Here is a 26,997-nt window from a genome sequence, read left to right on the forward strand (position 1 = left end):
CCTCTCCGGCCTTGCTCCCCCAGCTCTGTCTGTGCTCTGTCCCCCAAATATTCCTACAGGTCGCACAAGATCTGCCAGCAAGCCTCTGATGGTTAAACTGCCGAAATCTCGGCTCTCTGCTCACCTTCACTCCTTCATTCCTCTTTTCTCCCGCCTCTGGAACAAACTCCCACACTCCCTTCAATCCCACTCCTCCCTCCAGGTCTTTAAAACAGCTGTTCACCACCATCTCTTATCTTCCCCCATCCAAAACCTTGATCTTTTCTACCCCCACTAATTCACCCCAGATCCACCTTGTTTGTAATTCCAACTTCTTTCCTGGTAGTCCTGGCAGTGTCCATATGTTTTATGCCTCTCCCACCCCCTTTCCCATGCCTCCCCCCCAAAGCCCTCTCCCTCCCACAGATCTCTCGATGTCTCCATGTCTCTCGGTTCCTGCTCTCAAATGTTGTGTTTGTGTCCTTCCCCCTCTCTCCCCATCTTGTCTACCGCTCCCGATGTTATTTGTTTTATGTGTCAGTTTGTCGGTTATGTGTCGGTTTGTCGGTTTGTCTTTCTGTGTGATAAATGTTCGCTCTTTCACGAGCCTCGATCTTGATAACAAAAAAAAAAAAAAAAAAAAAAAAAAACCAATAAAAATCTATCAATAATTACTATATCAAGTTTTCAATAATAAAATAACCAAAAAAATAACCAAAATAAAATAACCATAAAATAACCATAAATAACCATTAAAATAACCATAAAACCATAGAAACCATAAAACCATAACCAAAATAAAAATAAACCAATAAAAATCTATCAATAATTACTATATCAAGTGTTCAAGTATGTCTTAAAAAGATTGAGAAAATGTGTAAGTCCGCACTCAATCAATTCCCCAAACAATATTAGTTGTACTTTTATCACGTCCCCTCTTGTAAACCAATATTTCCATATGTATATTTATATATCCGCAAACGAGAATGGGGGGCGATTCTATTCTGATGGGGGCGAGAAACGTATCCGCCGGGGGGCGAGTTTATACCGGTACAGATTCGCCGGGGGGAGAGTTTGTACGGGGGCGGATTTATTTTACGACACCGGCACTCTGAACAACTTTACAAATTCCTTCTCTAACCTACAGGGGGCGCTGCATCAGCAACACAGATGCACCTCCAGCAAATGATGCAACCAGCAACCTTGCACCACACACAAAAGAAGAAGACCATGGAGCTCATTGTTACACAAATAACAATATTTACCGATATCTTGGTGAAAACCGACAGAAGCAGAGAAAGTGCAGATATATAGATGCGGATCCTGTCGCCCCCAAAGCGCTTCTGCAGATATTCTGGCATTGTGACCACCTGTGAGAGAGCAATATTGCTTGAACCAGCCCAAAAAATAAAAAGCAATCTGATTTTAAAAGATTTGTTTCCAGCAGATTGGTAGTTATTGCCAGGATTATATAAACTCCCTCATTTTCCCAATTTCTCCTTATATCCCACACATCCCCCATAAAGGTACGCAAGCTCACCCCAGAGGAGATATACACCGGCACAAAAATCCAGGCCAGAGCTAAGAGAACGTAAGTTGCCTGCAAGGCACAAAACAAACCAAACACTAACTGCAAGTAGAATCACTCAAAAGGACCCGGAACATTTCTCACGACTTGGGAAAGAGACAAGTCATGACATCAATGTCAAATCATGACCGTAAAAAATAAACAAATCTTTAGCTTTGGGAGAAGTGCTTGGTAAAAGACAGTTTGACGGTTGAGTACATTTATCAATTGGTAGACGATCGTTGAACTCACGTGCAATTCAAATCCCGAGACAGCAATACCTCCTGCAGCCGCAGTACCGGCTAGGCCAATGAACAGGCTGGAACCCTCGCTGCTCGCAAATAAAGATGCTCCAATCTGCAGGTGACAATGACACAATCAAAGGGCAGCTCGAATAACTATAGGTGGCTAACACAAAAAACCGTTCACGTTGTGATACAAGCATGAAACTATGTAGATACTCTTTAAATCCAGTCAATGAGCAAACTCGAAATTCAACATGGCGGCCATTTTTTCCCCCCAAAGATTCCCGCCAAAATTGCTAAAATGTGCCATAAACTTTTTAATATCAAATTTAGAATGTATGAGCAACAATACAAAAACTACATATCTATATATATAAAATAAAGTTTTTGTTTGTTTGTTTGTTTGTATGTTTGTTTGCACGTGCTAATCTCCTAAACGGTGAAAGATAGGAGGAAACCTCTAATACAAAAAATGTCGGGACGAGCCCCGGGAAGGTTATAGGCTAGGTGGCGAGGCCGGTCGAGGCCCATTTCGCAATTAAAAGCTGAGCTGAATTATAGTAGTCAATCTTCTACGGCCATGAGTAAAAGCTGAATTATAGTAGTAAATTCATTCAAAAAGAACCAAAAATGTGGGGATGGGCCCCAGGAAGGTTATAGGCTAGGTGACGAGGCCGGTCAAGGCCGCTTCGGTCGGGCTGGGCCTATTTCGCAATTAAAAGTTGAGCTGAATTATAGTAGTCAATCTTCTACGGCCGCGAGTAAAAGCTGAATTATAGTAGTAAATTCATTCAAAAAGAGCCCGGGCAACGCCGGGTGCTTTCGGCTAGTTATCTATAAAAGGTCACTAAAATTTTCAATTCATCTTAATTAATTGATTAATCTGTAATTATCATAATCAAAATATGCACAAAACCTGTGCTTTGCATTTATTTTGGATGAATTTGAAGCTTCCTGCAATAAATGACAATGTGCTCAATCTAATAAGGAGCTAGAAAAACTGTCTACGTCCGCTTTGTACTCAAACTAAACATAGCGAAAACAACAACGAGAAAAAAAGTCAAATTTATGAATTATTGTTCTCCATATTCTCATCATAAAGGTTTGTTGAAAATTTTATGACAAAAGCTGGAATGGCAAAAACCTCATGCCCTAGAGGCCTAGACAGACAAACTAAGGCCCAAATGGTAAATAAATAAAGAAAACACAGAAATAATTTTAAAAGACGGCCGTCTCATGCAGCGCAGCGGCAGACGGGCTATTGAGGGCTATTTATAGGTACTATTACTTTTGGCGTTTGACATTTTGACCCAAATTTTTTTTTAGGTTAGGGTTAGTTGTTAGGGTTAGGTTTAGTTGTTAGAGTTGTTAGAGTTGTTCGGGTTAGGGTTAGTTGTTAGGGTTAGGGTTAGGGTTAGTTGTTAGAGTTGTTCGGGTTAGGGTTAGTTGTTAGGGTTAGGGTTGGGGTTGTTAGGGTTAGGGTTACAGTTCGTTAAGGCTATTTTTGTATTCTCATAATAAAGATTTGTTGAAAATTTGATGACAAAAGCTCAAATGAAAAACTTACGGAATGGACAGACACACGCATACACACAAACAAACGCGATTGCAAAACCTCATCCATCTCCCACTTTGCGTGGCTTAATAAATAACTATCACAATTAATGATTGTTTTAGTGTCTGCAAAAGTATGGTTTTGATGCTATAACTACACAGTTGTATCACAAATTGAGTGAAAGTTGTGATTAAAATGAACAGCCATGATACTAAAGAAGCTGGACTTATAATTAACGTGATTAATTAATCAGCTGCCTGTCCATTCCTCGCCCTACTTGTTCATGATATTGGGGAAAGAAAAACCTTTTGATTCGACTACCAAACACCTCACCGGCCACCACGCCATTTTTCTTCCTGCGAGAAAGTATCCATTCAGTGTGTTCCGACTGGCAAGGCACGATGACTGCAAATAAATAAATAAAACCAAAGGTGAAGCCACCTGTCCTGATGCATTCCACGTAACAATTGTACTCAAAAGGCTCACAAAAAACCACAACTGTTACTCCCTACTGGCTTGTTATAAGAAAAATAGAACACAATGAAAGTCTTAACACATGAAAAACAAGAACAGCTTACGGTAGAGGGCGTACCTCCGCCAGGTTGAACAGTTTACGTTTTGTATCCACTGATAGGTCAGATCTGGATCCGGACCTGAACCAAAATCGAATCGGCTTGTTCTTGTCACTTACCCAACTTATCCACTAAGTTTTGTCATAACTCATCCCCAACTTTTTGAAATATCATGTTATATATTGTGTTTTGCCCTATTTCTCAATGGTAAATAATCACTTGAAAAAAACAAAAAATTCTCATATCCAGATCAGGATTCGGATCTTCACCAAAATCGAATAGATTAGTCCTTGTGACATATCCAACCTGTCCACCAATTTTCATCCGGATCGATTCATAAGTTTTTGAGATATCGTGCTTTATATTGTTTTTGGCCCTATCACTCAATGGTGAAGAATCACTTTAAAAAACAAAAAATTCTCATATCCAGATCAGGATTCGGATCTTCATCAAAATTGAATAGATTAGTCCTTGTCACATATCCAACCTGTCCACTAATTTTCATCCGAATCGATTCATAAGTTTTTGAGATATCATGCTTTATATTGTTTTTGGCCCGATCACTCAATGGTGAAGAATCACTTAAAAAGATTTTAAAAAATTCTCATATCCAGATCAGGATCCGGATCTTTACCAACATCGAATATATTAGTCCTTGTCACACATCCAACATGTCCACCAAGTTCCGTCCGAATCCATTCATAACTTTTTGAGATATCGTGCTTTATATTGTTTTGGCCCGATCACTCAATGGTGAAGAATCACTTTTAAAAATATTAAAAATTCATATCCAGATCAGGATCCGGATCTTTACCAAAATTGAATGGATTAGTCCTTGTGACATATCCAACCTGTCCACCAATTTTCATCCGAATCGATTCATAAGGTTTTTGAGATATCGTGCTTTATATTGTTTTTTGGCCCTATCACTCAATGGTGAAGAATCACTTTTAAAAAATTAAAAAATTCTCATATCCAGATCAGGATCCGGATCTTAACCAAAATCGAATAGATTAGTCCTTGTCACATATCCAACCTGTCCACCAAGTTCCGGCCGAATCCATTCATAACTTTTTGAGATATCGTGCTTTATATTGTTTTTTGGCCCTATCACTCAATGGTGAAGAATCACTTTTAAAAAATTTAAAAAATTCTCATATCCAGATCAGGATCCGGATCTTAACCAAAATCGAATAGATTAGTCCTCGTCACATATCGAACCTGTCCACCAAGTTCCGGCCGAATCCATTCATAACTTTTTGAGATATCGTGCTTTATATTGTTTTTTGGCCCTATCACTCAATGGTGAAGAATCACTTTTAAAAAATTTTAAAAATTCTCATATCCAGATCAGGATCCGGATCTTAACCAAAATCGAATAGATTAGTCCTTGTCACATATCGAACCTGTCCACCAAGTTCCGGCCGAATCCATTCATAACTTTTTGAGATATCGTGCTTTATATTGTTTTTTGGCCCTTTCACTCAATGGTGAAGAATCACTTTAAAAAAAATAAAAAAAATTCTCATATCCAGATCAGGATCCGGATCTTTACCAAAATCGAATAGATTAGTCCTTGTCACATATCCAACCTGTCCACCAAATTCCGTCCGAATGCAATCATAACTTTTTGAGATATCGTGCTTTATATTGTTTTTGGCCCTATCACTCAATGGTGAAGAATCACTCAAAAAAATATATAAATTTCATATCCAGATCAGGATCCGGATCTTTACCAAGATCGAATAGATTAGTCCTTGTGACATATCCAACCTGTCCACCAATTTTCATCCGAATCCAATCATAACTTTTTGAGATATCCTGTTCAAGACAGACAAAGGGACAGACGGGGATAAAAAGATAACCTGCGTCCACCTTTGGTGGTGGAGGTAATGAATTGGGACGAACATCCATGTACAATGTACATGCATTGCACACACACACATGTTCATCGCTTTGTGATCGGCTGGAAGAGCCCTTTAAAGAATTTGTCAAAGAAGAAGAAGAACATGAAGTTAAAGTCCAACAAAAATATTGGACTGTGAAAGACATATTCAAGCCTCCCCGTTCTGTTGGAAATTTGCATCCATTGTGATGTTTCATAACGATCATCCTAAGAGAAGCCTTGAGGGTAACCTCGGGGATAAGAAAACGGAACAAGCTTACCCAGACTCCGACGGCGATGTTAACGACAAAGTACACGACAATCACTCCGACGTCTGCAGAACTGAACTTTGCTTGTGGCAATCCTGTCGTGTTACTCGTGTTCCACATGGTAAGTGCTGCACCTTCCACAAAGTGCTGCACCTTCAAGCAAGTGCTGCACCTTCAAGCAAGTGCTGTACCTTCCAGCAAGTGCTGCACCTTCTAGCAAGCGCTGCACCTTCTAGCAAGTGTTGCACCTTCAAGCAAGTGCTGTACCTTCTAGCAAGCGCTGCACCTTCTAGCAAGTGTTGCACCTTCCAGCAAGTGTTGCACCTTCAAGCAAGTGCTGCACCTTCAAGCAAGTGCTGCACCTTCAAGCAAGTGCTGCACCTTCTAGCAAGCGCTGCACCTTCTAGCAAGTGTTGCACCTTCAAGCAAGTGCTGTACCTTCCAGCAAGCGCTGCACCTTCTAGCAAGTGTTGCACCTTCCAGCAAGTGTTGCACCTTCAAGCAAGTGCTGCACCTTCCAGCAAGTACTGCACCTCTGTCCTCCCAAGATTTCTCTTGTCCTTTTGGCAATTATTTACTTTCCCGTTTGACAATTAAGAGATGACTAAATAAGGATTACAAATTAACGAGATGAGAAAGCAAGACAGGTAACCGAATCCTCGACTGCCGCATCCACCGGACTCCAAGATTCCCGTCTATCTGAAGACGGAGCGGGACTCGAGGGAGTAGCGATGTCTGCGACTTTCACGCCCGGCTCTGCGACTCCGTCCCCATTGTCACGCGTGTTAAATGGTGCGGATCAGGCCAGTCAGCGCCCCCCGGCAGGTGGACACACTCGGCACCCAAAAGCACCATTTGATTACCTGCTTGGTCAGCACAGTGAACGAGGGGGCAAAAGGGCCTTTCTGAGGCCACAGTATGATCATAATTATTTATTTAATAGAAAGAAAAGGTAAAACCATGTAACTGCCATGCTATTAATTATTTATATAATGTGTGTTTGACTAACAGCTGACTGTGTATGGAATTTCTATGTACAGTATCCCTCCCCCCCCTCCCCCCCCCCAAGAGATGCAAAATGCACACAGACAGACAAGTATACAGACATACACAGATGGTACAGACAGAGAATGAAGACTTTTCAGAATGAGCACTTAGCAACAGGTAAATATACAACGAGAATAGCACTAGGTGGAGAGCATACCTCCACCAGGCCAAGTAGTTTACGTTTTGTATCCCACTGATAGGCCTGATCTGGATTCGGATCTTCACCAAAATTGAATCGATTAGTCCTTGTCAGGCACCCAACCTCTCCACCAAGTTTTGTCCAAATCCAGCCATTGTAGCGGCTGCCGCTGAGTTTTCACAATCGCCTTGCACCTATCAAGGACGCGGAGCGATCACCATGCCGGGCTCGTCCAGGACGCCCAGGCCCGCGCTCAACTTGCCAGGCCTCAGTCGGGACGCCCGGGCATGCCCGGGCAGGCTCGCCCTCAACTTGCCAGGCCGCAGCCAGGACGCTGGGCCACGCCCCCTGGCGCCGGGCCTGGGCAAACCCCCTGGCGGAATAGATATATATTGCTGACTGATAAACGGTTTTTTCAGAGTGCCTGAGTGTTTGATTTCATTAAAGCAACTCAGATGAATTCTAGCTTTTTGTCGCGTCCATTCTTCCGATCGACGTGGGAGCCCCGGCTCCTTCATTGGTGACCTATCGACATGGACACGGCAGTCGCCCTTAAACTGCCTACCTTCTGGGAGGCTCACGCGGCGGTTTGGTTCGCACAGGCGGAGTCCCTGTTCGCCCTGCGAGGCATCACGGCCGACGACACCCGCTTCCACCATGTGGTAGCTGCGCTCGGGTCGGTTACCGCGGCCCGCGCCCTGAGCCTCCTCGAAAGCCCGCCAGCCGCTGACAAATACGGCGCGATTAAGAAGCTGCTCCTCGATGCTTTCGCCCTCCCATCGGCGGAATGCGCACGGCGCCTGCTCGATCTGCCTGAGCTCGGCGACACGCGCCCTTCCGAGCGCATGGACTACATGCTTTCACTGCTCGGCGAGCACTCTCCGGCATTCCTGTTCCGGGAGCTGTTCTTCCGTCAGCTGCCTAACCCGGTACGCCTCGCCCTGGCAAGCACGACGATCACAGATCCCCGGGCCCTTGCCAGAGAAGCCGACAAGATCTCCGCCGCAGGACAGCGCATCGTAGCGGCGACATGGGACCCACCGCCGTCCGACGCAACACCCAGGGCGCCCGAGCACCCGGCACGGTCGACGGCCGAACTGCCGACGCCATTGGCGGCCGCTCTACCGAGCCGACCACCTCCGGCACGACGACCGAGGCCTCCACCTGACCAAGCGTGGTGTTACTATCATGCCAGGTTCGGACAGAAAGCCCGGACATGCCGACCCCCGTGCACCTTCGGCAGGCCGGGAAACGGCCGGGCCGGCGTTCATTACCAGCCATGAGCGCCGGCCACACGGGCAACTTACTGTTCATTACGGATAAAGCGTCCGGACGGCGCTTCCTGTGCGACACCGGCGCCCAACTGAGCGTCATACCCGCCTCTGACCAGGACAGGCAATCCGCGGTTTGCGGCCCCTCCTTAGTTGCGGCCAACGGATCGACTATCCGCACCTTCGGCCCGCGCAACGTCACCCTCTGCTTCGGCGGCCAACGCTTTGCTTGGACGTTTGTAACCGCCAACGTGCCCGTGGCTCTGCTAGGCGCCGACTTCCTCTGCGCACACGGACTGCTGGTGGACGTCCAACGGCGTCGTTTAATCAACGCTGAAACCTTCAGCTCCCTGGTATGCACATTGAGCAGCTCCGCGCCGACCGAGCTGGCATGCGCCGTCCCGGCGGCGAACGAGTTTGCTCGCCTGCTCACGGAGTTCCCGGCCCTCACGCGGCCGACGTTTTCGGCCGTCGCAGTACGGCATGGGATCGAGCACCACATACCAACCACGGGCCCGCCGGTCTACGCCAGGGCCCGCCGCCTCGACCCAGCCAAGCTCGCCGTAGCGAAGGCCGAATTCGACGCGTTGGAGCACCTCGGCATCGTGCGGCGCTCCGATAGCGCGTGGGCCTCGCCACTGCACATCGTGCCAAAGCCGGGGGGTGGATGGCGCCCGTGTGGCGACTACCGCCGTCTCAATGACGCTACCACCCCCGACAGGTACCCGATCCCGCATATCCAAGACTTCTCCGCCCGTCTGGCGGGACGGGTCATTTTTTCGAAAATTGACCTCATACGGGGATATCACCAGGTACCTGTCAGGGCGGCCGACGTCCCTAAAACGGCAGTCATCACGCCGTTCGGCTTATTCGAATTCTTGCGGATGCCGTTTGGTCTCAAGAACGCGGCTCAGGCGTTCCAGCGCTTGATGGACGGCATGCTGCGTGACCTGCCGTTCCTTTTCGTTTACCTGGACGACATCCTCGTCGCCAGCACGTCCCGGGCCGAGCACCTCCTCCACCTCCGGACACTGTTCGAGCGCCTCAGCGAGCACGGCCTCATCGTCAACCCGGCCAAATGCCACTTCGGCACGACGGCCGTTGATTTTTTGGGCCATCACATCACCAAGAACGGGGCCGTGCCGCTGCCAACCAAGGTCGAGGCCATCACCACGTTCCCGCGTCCCCGCACCATAAAGGCCCTGCAGGAATTCCTGGGAATGGTGAATTTTTATCACCGCTTCGTGCCCCGCGCTGCTCAGCTCATGCGGCCCCTCTACGAAGCCCTCCGGGGCATGCCGGCCAAGCACGACATCGCCTGGTCCGCAGCAATGGATGCGGCCTTCCAAGGCTCAAAGCGGGCCCTCGCCGACGCAACACTGCTCGCTCACCCGGTGCTCAACGCTCCCATCGCCCTCACCACGGATGCCTCCGACTACGCGGTGGGCGCCGTACATGAACAATGGGTGAACGGGGTTTGGCAGCCACTCGCTTTTTTCAGCCGGCAGCTCCGGCCGAACGAGCTCAAATACAGCACGTTTGACCGGGAGCTCCTCGGTCTACACCTGGCCGTCCGCCATTTCCGCCACCTCCTGGAGGGCCGACCTTTCACGGCGTTCGTCGACCACAAGCCGTTGGTTTACGCCATGGCCAAGGTCACGGAGCCATGGTCGGCCCGCCAACAGCGCCACCTCTCCGCCGTGTCGGAGTTTACCACGGACATCCGGCACGTCGCCGGCAAAAACAACGCCGTGGCCGACTGTCTTTCCCGGGCCAACGCGAACGCGGTCCACCTGGGCGTGGATTTTGCGCTTATGGCGGCGGACCAAACCACCGACACCACGGTGCAAGCCCTCCGGGCGGCGGACACGGGCCTCCGCCTGGCCGACATCCCCTGCGCGGACACTGTCCTGCTCTGCGACGTCTCCCAAGGCCAGCCTCGCCCCATCGTGCCCGTCGCCTGGCAACGCCGCATCTTCGCCTCCCTCCACGGCCTTTCCCACCCGGGCCGGAAAGCTTCCCAGAAGCTGGTGTCGGCGCGTTTCGTCTGGCACGGCCTTCGTCGGGACGTCCGCGATTGGACCAGCGCCTGCACGGCCTGCCAACGGGCCAAGGTCCACCGACACACCCAGGCCCCGCTGGCACCTTTCACCGTGCCCGAACGACGTTTCGACCACGTCAACGTGGATCTGGTGGGCCCCCTCCCCCCGTCACGGGGGTTCACACACCTGCTCACCATGGTGGACAGGACCACCAGGTGGCCGGAGGCCGTTCCCCTCGTCTCCACCACCACCGCCGACGTGGCGCAGGCTTTCATCGCCACCTGGGTCGCCCGCTTTGGCGCACCGGCGGACATCTCGTCAGACCGCGGTCCACAGTTCACCTCCGAGCTGTGGGGCGCGGTCGCCCGCAACCTGGGGATCAAGCTCCACCGTACTACGGCCTACCACCCCCAAGCAAACGGGTTGTGCGAGCGATTCCACCGCTCCATGAAGGCCGCGCTCATGGCCGGCCTTCAAGACGTCGGGTGGGCCGACCGGCTGCCGTGGGTCCTTTTGGGCCTTCGCACGGCCCCCAAGGAGGACCTCCAGGCATCCACCGCCGAGCTTGTCTATGGCCAGGTGCTACGCGTCCCGGGCGAATTTGTGCCCGACGCTACCAGTCCCTGGTCCGCAGCTCACCAGCGCTCGGACCTCCAGGAGGCCGCCCGATGGTTTGCCCCCGTGCCAACATCCCACCACGGTGACCCCCAGTCCTACGTCCCCCCAGCACTCCGCACAGCGGATTATGTTTTTGTGCGTCACGACGCACATCGGTGGCCACTCCAGCCGCCGTACGACGGGCCCTTCCGGGTGCTGCGACGGGACGACAAGTCGTTCGTCATCGACATCGGCGGCAGGTCGGACCGGATTGCTGTGGACCGCCTCAAGCCGGCGCACGTGGACGTCGACCACCCACCACGGGTGGCCCTTCCGCCGCGGCGAGGCCGTCCCCCGTCCACGGTGCCCCCCACTCGACCGCCCACCACCTCACCGGACCCCCTCCCACGACCCGCCAGGGGTCGCTTCGGCCGGGTCATCAGGACCCCCCTCAAATTGACCCTGCCGGTGCAAGTCGATTCTGGGGGGACGTGTGTAGCGGCTGCCGCTGAGTTTTCACAATCGCCTTGCACCTATCAAGGACGCGGAGCGATCACCATGCCGGGCTCGTCCAGGACGCCCAGGCCCGCGCTCAACTTGCCAGGCCTCAGTCGGGACGCCCGGGCATGCCCGGGCATGCCCGGGCAGGCTCGCCCTCAACTTGCCAGGCCGCAGCCAGGACGCTGGGCCACGCCCCCTGGCGCCGGGCCTGGGCAAACCCCCTGGCGGAATAGATATATATTGCTGACTGATAAACGGTTTTTCAGAGTGCCTGAGTGTTTGATTTCATTAAAGCAACTCAGATGAATTCTAGCTTTTTGTCGCGTCCATTCTTCCGATCGACGTGGGAGCCCCGGCTCCTTCACCATAACTTTTTGAGATATCCTGCTATGTATCGGTTTTGGCCCTTTCACTCAATGGTGAAGAATCACTGAAAATTTTAACAATTCACATATCCGAATCCATAGTCGGATCTTCACCAAAATTGAATCGATTAGTCCTAGTCGCCCTCTCAACATCTCCACCAAATTTCGTTCGAATCCGTCGACAAATTTTTGAGATATCCTGTTCACAAACAGACAGGGTGAACGTCCACCTTAGGTGGCGGAGGTAATGATCCTCAACGATTCTCCCAAAATGTGTCACCAGCTTCACAAAAGAGTTTGGTTTACTACGACTGCCTTTGCTTACCTAGTTTGAGTAGTGTCATCTCCTATAGGTCATGTGCTAATGCGCACCCAAAACAATCGGAACCGATTCTGCTACATCCGTAGTGGCAGTAGGGTGCCTCCACCCGGCCTTACAATGTTCTAGTTAAAAACGATGGTCCATCACATCCTTCAGAGTGAGTCGGCCTCCGTGTGAGCACTCAATTCTCCTTACAACTTCTGTGCACGGGTCTAATGTAGTGAGGCGCACATTTTGGGTCAACAACTGCTAAAGTGGGGCTGCTGGTAAAATGTGGGCCCCAAAAACAGGAGGGCATCCAAAAAAGAGGAGGGCATCCCAGAAACAGGAGGGCATCACGATGCAGCCATGCCCGGGCCACGCACGGACCTCGGGGCGTTATTTTTCATGATAAAACAGGATCGTAATACCAGGCTCTTTAAACCAGATGTTGGGCCATCATTTCCTACGTTTCTCTCTGCACCGTTAATGGCCTTTGCAAACACAGCAACCATTAGCAGGACAGTCAGGCTGAAAAACAGTAATTACAACATAATTGACCGAACCGTAGGACGAGATGCGATGAGGAAAGGACGTTGCTCGGAGGGAACGCAGTAAAAGTAAAAGGCAAATAAGCATTCGACCATCGAGGCCAATCTTGATGTTATTGGTGCCTCCGTTGTGAATAAGGAGAAAAACGTCTCAGCGGGAGAGAGATGCGCACACAAAGCACCATTTTGGGGTCGTCGAAAGTCTCCTCGGGAGCATCTTGTGGACTCGGTGCTTAAGGAATCCTCGTGAGAAGAAGTTGCAGGGATTCATGTCTGGGCTTGACAATAGCCAGGGGACATCTTTGTCAGAGTGTGCGAGGAAACACTTTTAGAGGAGGCTGCTGCCGAGTCAGGAAAGGAGGTGATCCTAGATGTTGGCCATACTGCGTGTGCACACCGCATCCTGTTTCAACCACTGGCATCTCCATGGAAAATATTGATGTTGCAAATTCGCAAATAAGAATATCTGTTCCATTTCTAAGTAGCCATTCCTATCAACGTCATCGTCCAACAAGAAAGAAGAGCCAAATCATCCAAAGAAAAGAAGAGCCCTGCTTGAAGAAGGCGTGTGGAATGAATCTTGCAACAAAGCTTTGGATTTTTATACAGTGATAGCAAGTTATGATAGGTAGTGATACCTCTGCCAGGCTGAACAGTTCTCTATCCACTGATAGGCTCGATCTGGATTCGGATCTGAACCAAAATCTAATCAGCTTGTTCTTGTCATCTACCCAACTCATCCATCAAGTTTTGTTAAAATCCGTTCACAACTTTTTGAAATATCGCGATATATGTCGTTTTTGGCCCCTCTCTCAATGGCGACAAATCATTAAAAAAAGAATCACTAAAATGGTGAAGAATCTCTTAAACTTAAAAAAAAAAAAAAAAATCATTGATTGTATCCGATTCCGGTTCCAAAATTGTATCACCAAAATCTACTCAATTTGTCCTTGTAATAACCGACTGGAAAACCCTCCCATCTACTTTCTCAACAATCCTCTCCAAGAAGTTCTGTCGCTCAAGATTTTGGGTCTCACTATCTGCCATGATCTTTCCTGGTTAAACCACATTTCCAAGCTGGCCTCCAAAGGCCGTCGCCGACTGGGCATCCTCCGTCGTGCAAAGTCCTTCCTTGGCGCACCTGAGATCCTCACCACATACAAGGCTTTCATCCGCTGCTCTCCCCTCTGGGCTGGTGCTCCTGCCTCACACCTAGCTCGTCTTCACGCTGTTGAAACCAAAGCGTTCAGAATCATTGGAATCTCCCGCGATGAAGCTAACTCCGAGGGCCTTTCACTCACTCACCGCAGGCAGGTTGGTGGTCTTTCTGTCCTCTACCGACTTCTCTCCGGCCTTGCTCCCCCAGCTCTCTCTGTGCTCTGTCCTCCAAATATTCCTACAGGTCGCACAAGATCTGCCCGCAACCCTCTTCTGGTGAAACTGCCAAAATCAAGGCTCTCTGCTCACCTTCACGCTTTCATTCCCCTTTTCTCCCGCCTCTGGAACAAGCTGCCCCACTCCCTTCAATCCCACTCCAGGTCTTTAAAACAGCTGTTCACCACCATCTCTTATCTTCCCCCATCCAACACCTTGATCTTTTCCACCCCCACTAATTCACCCAAGATACACTTTTTTTGAAATTCCAACTTCTTTCCTGGAAGTCCTTGCAGTGTTCATATGTTTTATACCTCTCCTACCTCCCCCCAAGCCCTCTCCCTCCCACATTGCTCTTGATGTTCTTGCTCTCAAATGTTGTGTTTGTGTCCTTCGCCCTCTCTCCCCATCTTGTGTTCCGCTCCCCTTATTTTGTGTTTTATGTGTCAGTTTGTCTTTTTGTGATCAATGTTAGCTCTTTCACGAGCCTCGATCTTGTATACAAAAAATAATAATAATAAAATACCCTAACGTGTCCACCAAGTTTTTTCCAAGTTTCAGATTTTTTGGATGATTTCAATTCAACCAATAATGGCTGAAATACCACTTCACTGATGACATCATCATTATCTCCCCATAAACCTCATGGGGAGTTGATGAAATATGCCAAGCTTTAATTTTTTTTTCCTTGGGCGGTTTCAGAGAAAATGATGGCCATTTTTTCCCCTTAATACTATGTGGCTGCCATACCATGTGACACAAAAAAAATTCCCTTTTTGATGCCATTTTCCCTGCTAGAGTGGGGGTTAGCCTTGCGGGCCCCATGACAATCATCATGGTTCCCTTTTTGAGGCAGTTTTTAATGGCCGGATGCACTTCCTGACGCCAACCCTTTAGTCGCCTTTTACTACACGCAGGGATATGGTGTACCTATTCTAAACCGGGGCACACACCGGCACACTCATCCCACCAAGCTGGTACTCAATTTGCCGACCTCGGAAGGATGACAGGCTGAGTCAACCCCCCTGGCATTAATTCAACGATCGACCAGGGTCCCAAGCCAGCACCCTAACCGCTAAGCCAACACCAGGCTCATACCATGTGACATATGATGTCATAAATTTAATTCTTCACTCACATCGGGTCATAGATCAGATATATGAAGTTTCAGATTTTTGTGGAAGGATTTCAATTCAGCTAATTATGGCTGAACTACGACTTTACTGATGACGTCATCGTTACCACTCTAGATACCCCATGGGGGAGTTGATGACATATGCCAAGTTCATTTTTTTGTTGTTGAGCGGTTTCGGAGAAAATGGTGGCAATTTTTTTTTTCAATTTGATATGGCTGACATACCATGTGACCTATGATGTCAGAGTTAGCAATATATTGTTCTCCATGGGGAGTCGCTCCTATTAGACCAGGAGCCCAGAAGGTTTATTCAAGTGAAAAGCGCCGAAGCAACTGACCACGTGGGTTGAAAGGGTTCTACCCCCACATCACAAAAATGCATTGCTGCCGGGTCAGGGCCGGTGCCTTCCCGCCCAAATCGCCCAAAATAGGGACGCCATAACCGAAAATCCTATTTTCATCAATATCTGGAAAACTATACATGGCAGTATCACAAATCCGGTGTCTACACCCATGTTTTCATGGTCGATCATTATAAAAATGCATTTCTCCTTAGCCAGGGTTGTGTCTTTCCCACCCAAAAGCACCCAAAGTGCCCAAAGTAAGGAAACCATTGCTGAAAATCCTATTTCCCTCAATATCTGGACAACTACGCATGGCAGTATCACAAATCTGCTGTCTACACCCATGTTTTCATGGTCAATCATTACAAAAATGCAGTTTTCTCCTTGGTCAAGCCCAAAAGCGCCCAAAGTAAGGATACCATTGTTAAAAGATCATACTTTCCTAATTATCTGGAAAACTATACATGATAATACCATATGCAAAAACAGTGTTTAAACTTTAAACACTTTTCTAAACACTATCTTGCACCACGTTTCTAAACATGTTTAAATTTATGCTAAACATGTTTAGGAAGTTGATGGCTTGCGTTTATTAAACAGACGGTGTTTATGAATTTGACATTTGTGTTTAGGTTTTAAACATTTTTAGAAACGTTGTGCAAGAAAAGTGTTTAAAGTCACAAATGACGTGTCTACACCCATGTTTTCATGGTCAGTCATTACATTGACAACATTTACAGTGTTTAACATATCTAGTTCACCATGCATTACCTCAACAATGGTGTATTATGGTATTTCCATCCAACTTGTGTCCTTAACTCACAACTTGCAGAGTCATTGTCCTTCAGAAGGAAAATAGTACTGTTCAATGACACTAGTCACCTTTTGATACAAACAATGGCATGCAGAACTTCCACCCAATTAGATGAGCTGATGGTTGTAGTAAACAAAGCCTGTAGTCACTGTGCTGCCCTCTAAAGCTGTTTTTTTTTTTACTACGGATACCCAGATGTGTCCAATTTAATTTAATAGCCGGCGAAGCCGGTGTTGTCAATGAACGCGTACGTATTATGTTGAAAACCTGATTATGCCTTGGCTCGAGAATTCCGAAGCGCAGTGGAGGCCGCCATCTTGCGGATGCGGAAGTATGCATAACAAATTTAAAACGTTCATTAGGAGTTTCTTTCACCCGTCATTGTTTGATTCACAATCTTATGCACCTCCAATGTATTATTAAAATACTTTAAGACCAACATCGGCCCGCACGGGCCTGGTTATCTTCAACGAAACGCGTCACCAAACACCGGACCCAATGAGAGTCGAGCATTTGCAAAAATATTTTCTAAAATGAAATCACTCAATGGTGGCCGCCATCGACCGGATGCGGAAGTTTGCATAAAACAATTGCAAAAGACTTCAATAGGAGTTTGTTTCACCCGTCGTTCTTTGATTCACAATCTAATGAACCTCTAATTAGTAATCAAAATACGTTAAGACCAACCTCGTTATCTTCAACGAAAATCGTCATCAAACACCAGAACCAATGAGATTCGAGCATTTGAAAAAATATTTTTTTAAAGCTTATTACGCGTTTCGGAGGGTGAAAACGGCGTCAAATATTCTAACATTGACGAAGAATGATTTTTTAGAAATCTCGCGGCCATATGGGATAGTTTTTCACGGCCAGAAATACGGTATAAGCAGTTTACATATTTAGTTTAGAAATACGGATAGTTTTTCATGGCCGAAAATATCCGAAGTTGAGACGGAATTCACCGAATTAATCACTGCGGGCTAACTTCTTCTGGTGGAGGAAGCCGCAGTGCCCGGAGAGAACCAGTCCTGACAGCGACTGAAGTTAGAAGACCACACACATACTGTGAAAACGTATGTTAAGCCCAGTTAAAATTTCTTAAAATAGGCCTTAAGCTAGCACATCGTATAGTTACTTCCTTAAGCTTCTTGTGACATTTATTGTATGCAGGTATTGGGGAGGACTGTCTGCTCTTCTCATTTACCAAGTCTTACCAGGTACGGTACCTACTACACCTACCTACTACCAACTACCTACCTGCCTATTACCAACTACCGAACCTACTGATGCCATGGTGATGGATAAAATAGTGGCAAGAGGCTTTGGCTTCGCCGGCTCATTGCGGCTTTGCAGTCGGTACTAGTAGCCAGCGAAGCCGGTGTTGTCAATAAACGCATACGTATTATGTCAAAAACCTGATTATGCCTTGGCTCGAGAATTCCGAAGCTCAATGGAGGCCGCCATCTTGCGGATGCGGAAGTATGCATAACAAATTGAAAACGTTCAATAGGAGTTTCTTTCACCCGTCATTGTTTGATTCACAATCTTATGCACCTCTAATTTATTATTAAAATACTTTAAGACCAACCTCGGCCCGCACGGGCATGGTTATCTTCAACGAAACGCGTCACCAAACACCGGACCCAATGAGAGTCGAGCATTTGAAAAAATATTTCTAAAACCAAATCACGCAATGGAGGCCGCCATCGACCGGATGCGGAAGTTGGCATAAAACAATTGCGAAAAAGTTCAATAGGAGTTTGTTTCACCCGTCGTTCTTTGATTCACAATCTAATACACCTCTAATTTGTAATTAAAATACGTTAAGGCCAACCTCGTTATCTTCAACGAAAATCGTCACCAAACACCGGAACCAATGAGATTCGAGCATTTGAAAAATATTTTTAAAAAGCTTATTACGCGTTTCGGACGCTGCAAACGGCGTCAAATATTCTAAAATTGACGAAGAATTATTATTTAGAAATCTCGCAGCGTCGGGGATAGTTTTTCACGGCCGGAAATATCCGAAGTTGAGACGAAATTCACCGAATTAATCAAGAAGTAAATTTTAACGGCCGTAGGGGATAGTTTTTCACGGCCGGAAATATCCGAAGTTGAGACGAAATTCACCGAATTAATCAAGAAGTAAATTTTATCAATTTTAATCTCATCCAGAATGCAAATGGTACCTACTACACCTACTACACCTACTACACCGACGGTACCTACTACACCTACCTACTACCAACTACCTAACCTACTGATGCCATAGTGATGGGTAAAATAGTGGCAAGAGGCTTTGGTTTCGCGGGCTCATTGCGGCTTTGCAGTCGGGTACCAGTAGCCGGCGAAGCCGGTGTTGTCAATAAACGCGTACGTATTATGTCGAAAACCTGATTATGCCTTGGCTCGAGAATTCCGAAGCGCAATGGAGGCCGCCATCTTGCGGATGCGGAAGTATGCATAACAAATTGAAAACGTTCAATAGGAGTTTCTTTCACCCGTCATTGTTTGATTCACAATCTGATGCACCTCTAATTTATTATTAAAATACTTCAAGACCAACCTCGGCCCGCACGGGCCTGGTTATCTTCAACGAAATGCATCACCAAACACCGGACCCAATGAGAGTCGAGCATTTGAAAAAATATTTCTAAAACCAAATCACGCAATGGAGACCGCCATCGACCGGATGCGGAAGTTTGCATAAAACAATTGCGAAAAAGTTCAATAGGAGTTTGTTTCACCCGTTGTTCTTTGATTCACAATCTAATGAACCTCTAATTTGTAATTAAAATACGTTAAGACCAACCTCGTTATCTTCAACGAAAATCGTCACCAAACACCGGAACCAATGAGATTCGAGCATTTGAAAAAATATTTTTTTAAAGCTTATTACGCGTTTCGGATGGTGAAAACGGCGTCAAATATTCTAAAATTGACGAAGAATTATTTTTTAGAAATCTCGTGGCCGTCGGGGATAGTTTTTCACGGCCAGAAATACGGTATAAGCGGTTTACATATTTAGTTTAGAAATACGGATAGTTTTTCACGGCCAGAAATATCCGAAGTTGAGACGGAATTCACCGAATTAATCACTGCAAGCTAACTTATTCTGGTGGAGGAAGCCGCAGTGCCCGGAGAGAACCAGTCCTGACAGCGACTGAAGTTAGAAGACTACACACATACTGTGAAAACGTATATTAAGCCCAGTTAAAATTTCTTAAAATAGGCCCTAAGCTAGCACATCATATAGTTACTTCCTTAAGCTTCTTGTGACATTTATTGTATGTCGGTATTGGGGAGGACTGTCTGCTCTTCTATTTTACCAAGTCTTACCAGGTACGGTACCTACTACACCTACCTACTACCAACTACCTAACCCACTGATGCCATCGTGATGGGTAAAATAGTGGCAAGAGGCTTTGGCTTCGCCGGCTCATTGCGGCTTTGCAGTCGGGTACTACTAATTTCGTATTATCACCATCTTCCGTGATCATGGTCACGTTTTTTTTCCACAGTCATTAAGCTGGCAGAATTTTTTTTTCTGCTGTGGCGTCCATTTTGGAAGCCATTTTGGCCACCATCTTGAATTTTGGCAGATGGATACTCAGCAACATTGGAAATAATGGTAAATTTGAATTATTTGATCCCATAAACCTACCCATTGGCACCAAAATAACTGTACTAGATGCTGTTCTAGAATCTGAGATATAGTTATTTTTATGTAAAAATGGTGGACATTGTGAAATTCAAAATGGCCACCATTGGAATAATAGAAAAAAATGACACCAACCCAGCTGTGTTCCTTGGGGTTTAAGGAAATCAAAAACATTGGTGCAACTAGTATCGCAAATTTTGCAATAAAATCAAGACATGTTACATAACACCATGTACGGTACAATATAATACACCATTGTTTAGATAATACATGGTGAATTTAGTCATTTTTAAAGCACTGCAATTGTTGGCAATGTAATAATTGACCATGAAAACATGGGTGTAGACACATCATTTGTGATATTCTCATGTATAGTTTTCCAGATATTGAGGAAAGTAGGATTTCAGCAATTGTTTCCTTACTTTGGGCGCTTTTGGGTGGGAAAAATATGACCCTTACTAAGGAGAAAACTGCATTTTTGTAATGTTTGACCATGAAAACATGGGTGTAGACAGCAGATTTGTGATACTCCCGTGTATAGTTGTCCAGATATTGAGGGAAATAGGATTTTCAGCAATGGTTTCCTTACTTTGGGCACTTTGGGTGCTTTGGGACGGGAAAAACACAACCCTGGCTAAGGAGAAATGCATCTTTATAATGATTGACCATGAAAACATGGGTGTAGACACCAGATTTGTGATACTGCCATGTATAGTTTTCCAGATATTGATGAAAATAGGATTTTCGGTAATGGCGTCCCTATTTTGGGCGATTTGGGCGGGAAGGCACCGGCCCTGACCCGGCAGCAATGCATTTTTGTGATGTGGGGGTAGAACCGTTTCAACCCACGTGGTCAGTTGCTTCGGCGCTTTTCACTTGAATAAACCTTCTGGGCTTCTGGTCTATATGTTTAAAGTTTTGCATCGATCGGACAAGCGGTTGCAGAAATAACAAGTTTTAAAGCAAAAACATATAGATGCGGGGAACACACACACACACACACACACACACACACACCACATTTGTATTGACCATAGTTTATGAATTCTTAAACCTATGGCTAGGAGGAGTCCATCGGATGTTCATAGAACACATTACCCCACGTAGTGTAGAGAAACAAGGATTGGCGGGGCTGCGAGCAGCAAATTTGATGGGTCGTAATAACGTAAAATGCCGTAATGTTTTATCCAAGCACCTACTGCTAAATGAGTTTTTGATAGTGCCAACAAGGTGATTTGTTTTCTACAGTGTTAAATATAGTATAGTTACTACACTATATAATTAAAATAAAATAAAATAAAGTTTTTAAAAGTTGTAGGGAAATTTTTTTCTAAGGTATTTCTAATTCTACTCAAAAAATTCTAATCCGCCGTTGATGCAGCGTCTTTTACACCACCTTATATAACACATGTCATTAGTTATTTGTGCCTGTTGTTTGTGTCCTTTATGAGTAAGCTTCCTGTTTGCAATGAATTTAAATTTAGTTTAACTGCCAGACAGACAGAGTAAAAAATATTACCTCACTCATCTCTGCACATGCACAATCGGGAACGAATTAGGAGCCAATGAACTGCTAAACCACCGATTCATGTTCCAATTTGTGTTCAAAATAAAATATTCAATTGAAACGAAGTTGTTCCTCGATCATAAACTGACGTTTGTGGACAGAGAGACAGACAAAGGGAAACAATTGCTTCGCCCCACTTTTCGCTTTGCCTGGGGGGTAATAACCTTTTATAATAACTATGTCCAGACATGAAGACAAAGGCTTTATAAGATGGATGGTAGGTTATGGAGACAGCACAATACAAAATCAACTGAAGGACATGAAAGAATCAGGAGTCAGGAGAAGTAAAATAAAATGTGGTTACGTCCGATTTCCCCCATAATTAGGTTAAGGGGGTTTTTGGCCGATGCTGCATTTTCATTGGTAACATTTTCGTGGCCATTCCAAGTTACCCTGAGGTCATTAAGAGCCAATCAAAAGGTTTGGACTCGTGTCAAATGTAGACCAGATCAGACAAGGCAGGAAGATGATGGCCTATCTGAAGGTCGGTCACCGGTGAGCAAGCCGAGTTCCTCACGACAATCCGACGGCATCACAGCCACGTCTCTCTCGAGTATCTCAGCTTCCTGCGGCTTAATGCAATCCAAGGTCTTAATATTGCTACCCAAGGCAAGATTTGAGGCCTCCTCTGGGAAACATCTGGGTCACCACCATACCATTTGGACATGAGATGCTGGTAAAAGGACACATTTAATGACTGCTGGATAGAACAGAGAGGATGGAGTTAAGGAGGGTGCGCCAATGTCGGGAAAAGAGAGGCTTGAAAGAGATGGATATGGATACATTTTGTTCAACGACGGGTCCATTCTGGTTTTCGGGTTTTCGTCCCATGGGTCATGTCAAAATGACCGCTACCACCAGCTCAGTCCACAGGCCCGAGTATGTTCCCGGGTCTGTTTACCATGTTACAATACTTGTTGGGACCACGGAAGTGACCAGGTGAAGCGCCGATCGACGCTCACGACCTTTCAAATTCAGCCGAGCAACCATTGGTCGCGAATGCAGCCGGAGACCGGTTTGAACCGACTTTCCAAACTACACTACAACCAACGAAACCATCAAACGAGGCGAATAGAACGAACAGAATCCAACCCCGAGACCAGGTATATTTATTAACAAAGCAAATGTTCAGAGGAAGGATTCAATGCAGCAAAAAACATCAACAATGAACAACCTCAATGACGAATACAAATGAATCAACAACAAAAACCATTAACCCTTACCAAACCATTCATTACGTGCCCTCAAAACAAACCAGAGAACACAGATTATTCAACTCTGCTATTTTAGGGTCCGTCCAATCACACGACATATACAACACAAGGTTGAAAGGTCATTTTAAAATGTGCAGGATTTCTTTGCAGGACCCTCCATAGGTAAATCACTCCGTAACCACAAAGAGAGCGAGAGAGAGAAGTGGTCGTGACTGTTCTGCACCGTGCGACTTCGCTGGCCTACAGTTCACCACCACTGCAGAGCAAGCGTTCCGTGGACAAAGAGGCAGTGAAACTCGGCTTGGACCATCGGCAAAACAAAGTCCAGACTTTTCTCCTCAGAGTGCAACCTTCTGGCTTTGTCGGCTGACTCCTTCCAGCATTACGGATGCAGCACACCGAGTCATAGCGGCTTTGGGCACATGTGCCAAAAGCCAGGAGCCGTCCCAATGCTCCCTGTGGTAATGTTAACCGTCGTTTTGACAATGCACTTTCAGTTTGTAATGATTTGTAATCACAACACACACGAACACGTACATGCGCACACACATACACACAAACACACCAATAGAGGTGGATACTTTGAGACCCGGTAGTTATCCGTTCTATCCTCTGAGGCCAATCCACGGCTCTGTTTAGTCATAGAGACTCGCGAGTGGAGATGATGATGGGTGAGGCGGGGCCTAAACACGCACACACGCACACAAACATGAATCGCAACCCACTCATGTGTGGCAGGCAATAGCACACAGAAACAACTTACATGCATACACACACACAAACACATATATACATGCACTTACTCATACATATATACACACACACACACAAACACATATATACATGCACTTACTCATACATATATATACACACACACACAAACACATATATACATGCACTTACTCATACACACACACACAAACACATATATATATATACATGCACTTACACATACATATATATACACACACACACACACACAAACATATATATACATGCACTTACTCATACACACACACAAACACATATATATACATGCACTTACACATACGTATATATATATATACACACACACACACAAACATATATATACATGCACTTACACATACGTATATATACACACACACACACAAACATATATATATACATGCACTTACTCATACATATATACACCCACACACACACACACACACAAACATACATATATGTGCACATACTTATACATATATACACCCAGACACACACACACAAACATGAATCCCAACCCACCCATGTGTGGCAATAGCACACAAAAACAACTTACATGCATACACACACACAAACACATATATACATGCACTTACTCATACATATATATACACACACAAACACACATATATGTGTACATACTCATACATATATACACACATAAACATACACACACACACACACACACACACACACACAAACACATATATACATGCACTTACTCATACATATATACACACACACAAACACACATATATGTGTACATACTCATACATATATATATATACACACACACACACACACAAACACACAAACACACCTGTGCATCCCCCCCCCCCCCCCCCCGTGGCGTCTTGAGCTTCAAGGTTCTTGTGTTCACTTAGTAAAGAACATTTAATCCGAGGAAAATAACATAAAAACGCAGCCAGAGGTTAGACGTGGGGGTTAGAACAACAGGACAGGTAACACTAACATCTATCCGCACGTTATAGCGACGCATATCTAACCTCACAATTAATGACGTCATGCTTATTCTTAACAAACATGAAGGAGAAAACTCTACGATATCCAAGCAGTTTTACCCACCAATTCCCACAACAATACCCAGGACATTGAAGGGGAACCCGACAGGTAATATTGTCAAAGCGACCTACCTGAGGGATCCACGGTAAGAGCGAAATCAAAATCTTCTTCACAATCGAATCGCTCACATTGTTCTTTGATGAAAATTTATTTATTAAAATAGCTTCAAAAATCTACATCATTTCACCAAAACAAGCGAAGCTCATTATCAGTAACCAAATCAGTGTGTAACACCTGAATGATGACGTATTCACCAGCAGGTGGCAACCAACCTCTAATAACAGAACCGGCAAGGTACGTCGCTGACGTCACTTCAAATGTTTTGCCTTTTTTTTAACGAGAACAAAGACTGACTTGTTTGCGAGGAAGTCAGGTTATTCACCATAGGTGCGCCTCCTCCTGTAGAATTATATGCACTAATTATAATTATGACGTCATAGGTTACGTTTGTCGGGCGCCATCTTGGAAAAACCGAAAAACTTTGCACCTCTATATCTCCGAAAACGCTGAATAGAAAAAATTGAGACATGGCTCATTGTAAAGAACTCTCCATGGGGAATAAAATATGTTAATAATGATGTCATAGGTGCCTCCATTATGACGTCATAATTCGACAAGTACAAAACTTCATCCGATCAAGATGAAATTTCTTGAGCGTTATCTAGGGATAAATCGGTGGAGAAAAAAAATGATGACGTCATCGGTCACGTGGTTCGGCCGCCATCTTGGAAAAACCGAAAAACGTTGCACCTCCATATCTCCGAAAGTGCTGAATAGAAAAAATTGAGACATGGCTCATTGTAAAGAACTCTTCATGGGGAATAAAATATGTTAATGATGATGTCATTGGTGCCTCCATTACGACGTCATAATTCGACAAGTAGAAAATTTCATCCGATCAAGATGAAATTTGTTGAGCCACCTCGGGATAAATGAGTGTATGAAAAAAAAAAATGATGACGTCATCGGTCACGTGGTTCGGCCGCCATATTTGTTTTAACTTAAAAGCCTTAAAAACACGTCGTGGTGAGGGTCTGCAATCTCTGATCGCTCTTTCTTGTTCCTGTTGTGTTGGTTATTATGAGCTGGGGAATTGTTGGCTTCAAGGTAGAAACATCTTCGTCATATTCTACGAACGAAAGCAGAAACCGGAGGAGTTTTTGAATTTGCAGCCAAGATGGCGGCCTCCCTGTACTAAGACTATCTTCATACTGTCAGAGTTGGTGTTTCAATGTATAACGAACTCATCTATGGATTTCTAGATTACGTTAACAAGGACGACCCTGTGCAGGAGTCCTTAGTTATCCCATCAAGTTTCCAATCAAATGTTGTAATTAGTTAAATGGTTTGGTCACGTGGTTCATTGAGATAGTAACACAATTATGAAGTGCGAAGTACACATTTGCCGGTTTTAGGGTCGTTGTAACACAATGGGGCCATTTTATGATGTCAGTGAAAGGAAGGTGACTTTGTTTGCCATAAAAGCGAAAGTCGTGGAAAGACAAAGCGATGGAGAGCGGAAAGGTAACCTGGGTAGTGGGGAAAACGAGCAAGCAGGTGAGTGAACAAATGGAAAAGGAGAAGGAATGTGCGCAGGTCAGAGGGGTGGGTGTGTGCAGGGTTCATGGGGAGAGAAGAGACCAAGGGTGTGGACACGTGGAAGATGACGTCACATGGTGGGAATTCAAAAAGGTCTTGGAACGAGAAATTCACTTCTTCTTTTTTTGTATACAAGATCGAGGCTCGTGTAAGAGCTAACATTAATCACAAACAAACAAACGGACACATACAACATATAATAAAGGGAGCGGGAGACAAGATGGGGAGAGAGAGGGAAGCACACAAGTTCAACATTTCAGAGCAGGGACATCGGGAGATCTGTGGGAGGGAGAGGGCTTGGGGGGAGGAGGCGTGGGAAAGGGACTTCTTATTTCGTCGGCTCTTCGGCCTAATTCCTCAGCTTCCGGTCCTCTCGATCGGGCCTTGCCCTGTGCAGTTCCTTTGTCTCAGAAACAAAAAGTTTGCTTTAAGGCTCAGAGTTCATTCATTTGTGTTGGGAGAAGGGCTGTGCCACCGCTGCAGTGCCCCCTGTAGGTCAGAGCAGGTATTTGTATTTAGGTCATGGTGCCGGCGATAGCTCGCGTTTCGCATCCATCCGATGGACGGAACACA

At 45.8% G+C, this 26,997-nt stretch overlaps 2 protein-coding genes across 4 annotated transcripts in view; one reads left to right on the top strand and one right to left on the bottom strand.

Moving 5' to 3' along the window:
• Positions 1–6,814, bottom strand: part of SLC5A10 (solute carrier family 5 member 10) — a 49,043-nt gene extending 42,229 nt beyond the window's left edge. For all 3 annotated transcript variants that reach the window (XM_078777654.1, XM_078777655.1, XM_078777656.1), the window contains exons 1-5: positions 6,085–6,814; positions 3,680–3,751; positions 1,799–1,903; positions 1,520–1,579; positions 1,245–1,349 (exon numbers count right to left, since the gene is read on the bottom strand). In XM_078777654.1, coding sequence (XP_078633780.1) covers positions 1,245–1,349; positions 1,520–1,579; positions 1,799–1,903; positions 3,680–3,751; positions 6,085–6,192 — 450 coding nt within the window. In that variant the 5' untranslated portion in view covers positions 6,193–6,814. The remainder of the gene's footprint in view (positions 1–1,244; positions 1,350–1,519; positions 1,580–1,798; positions 1,904–3,679; positions 3,752–6,084) is intronic.
• LOC144892212 (uncharacterized) overlaps positions 1–26,997 on the top strand; it is a 623,022-nt gene that overhangs the window by 421,039 nt on the left and 174,986 nt on the right. The window lies entirely within an intron of this gene.

The sequence above is a fragment of the Myxine glutinosa genome, chromosome 5 (assembly GCF_964187855.1).
Source record: "Myxine glutinosa chromosome 5, kmMyxGlut1.1, whole genome shotgun sequence".
Lineage (NCBI taxonomy): Eukaryota > Metazoa > Chordata > Myxini > Myxiniformes > Myxinidae > Myxine > Myxine glutinosa.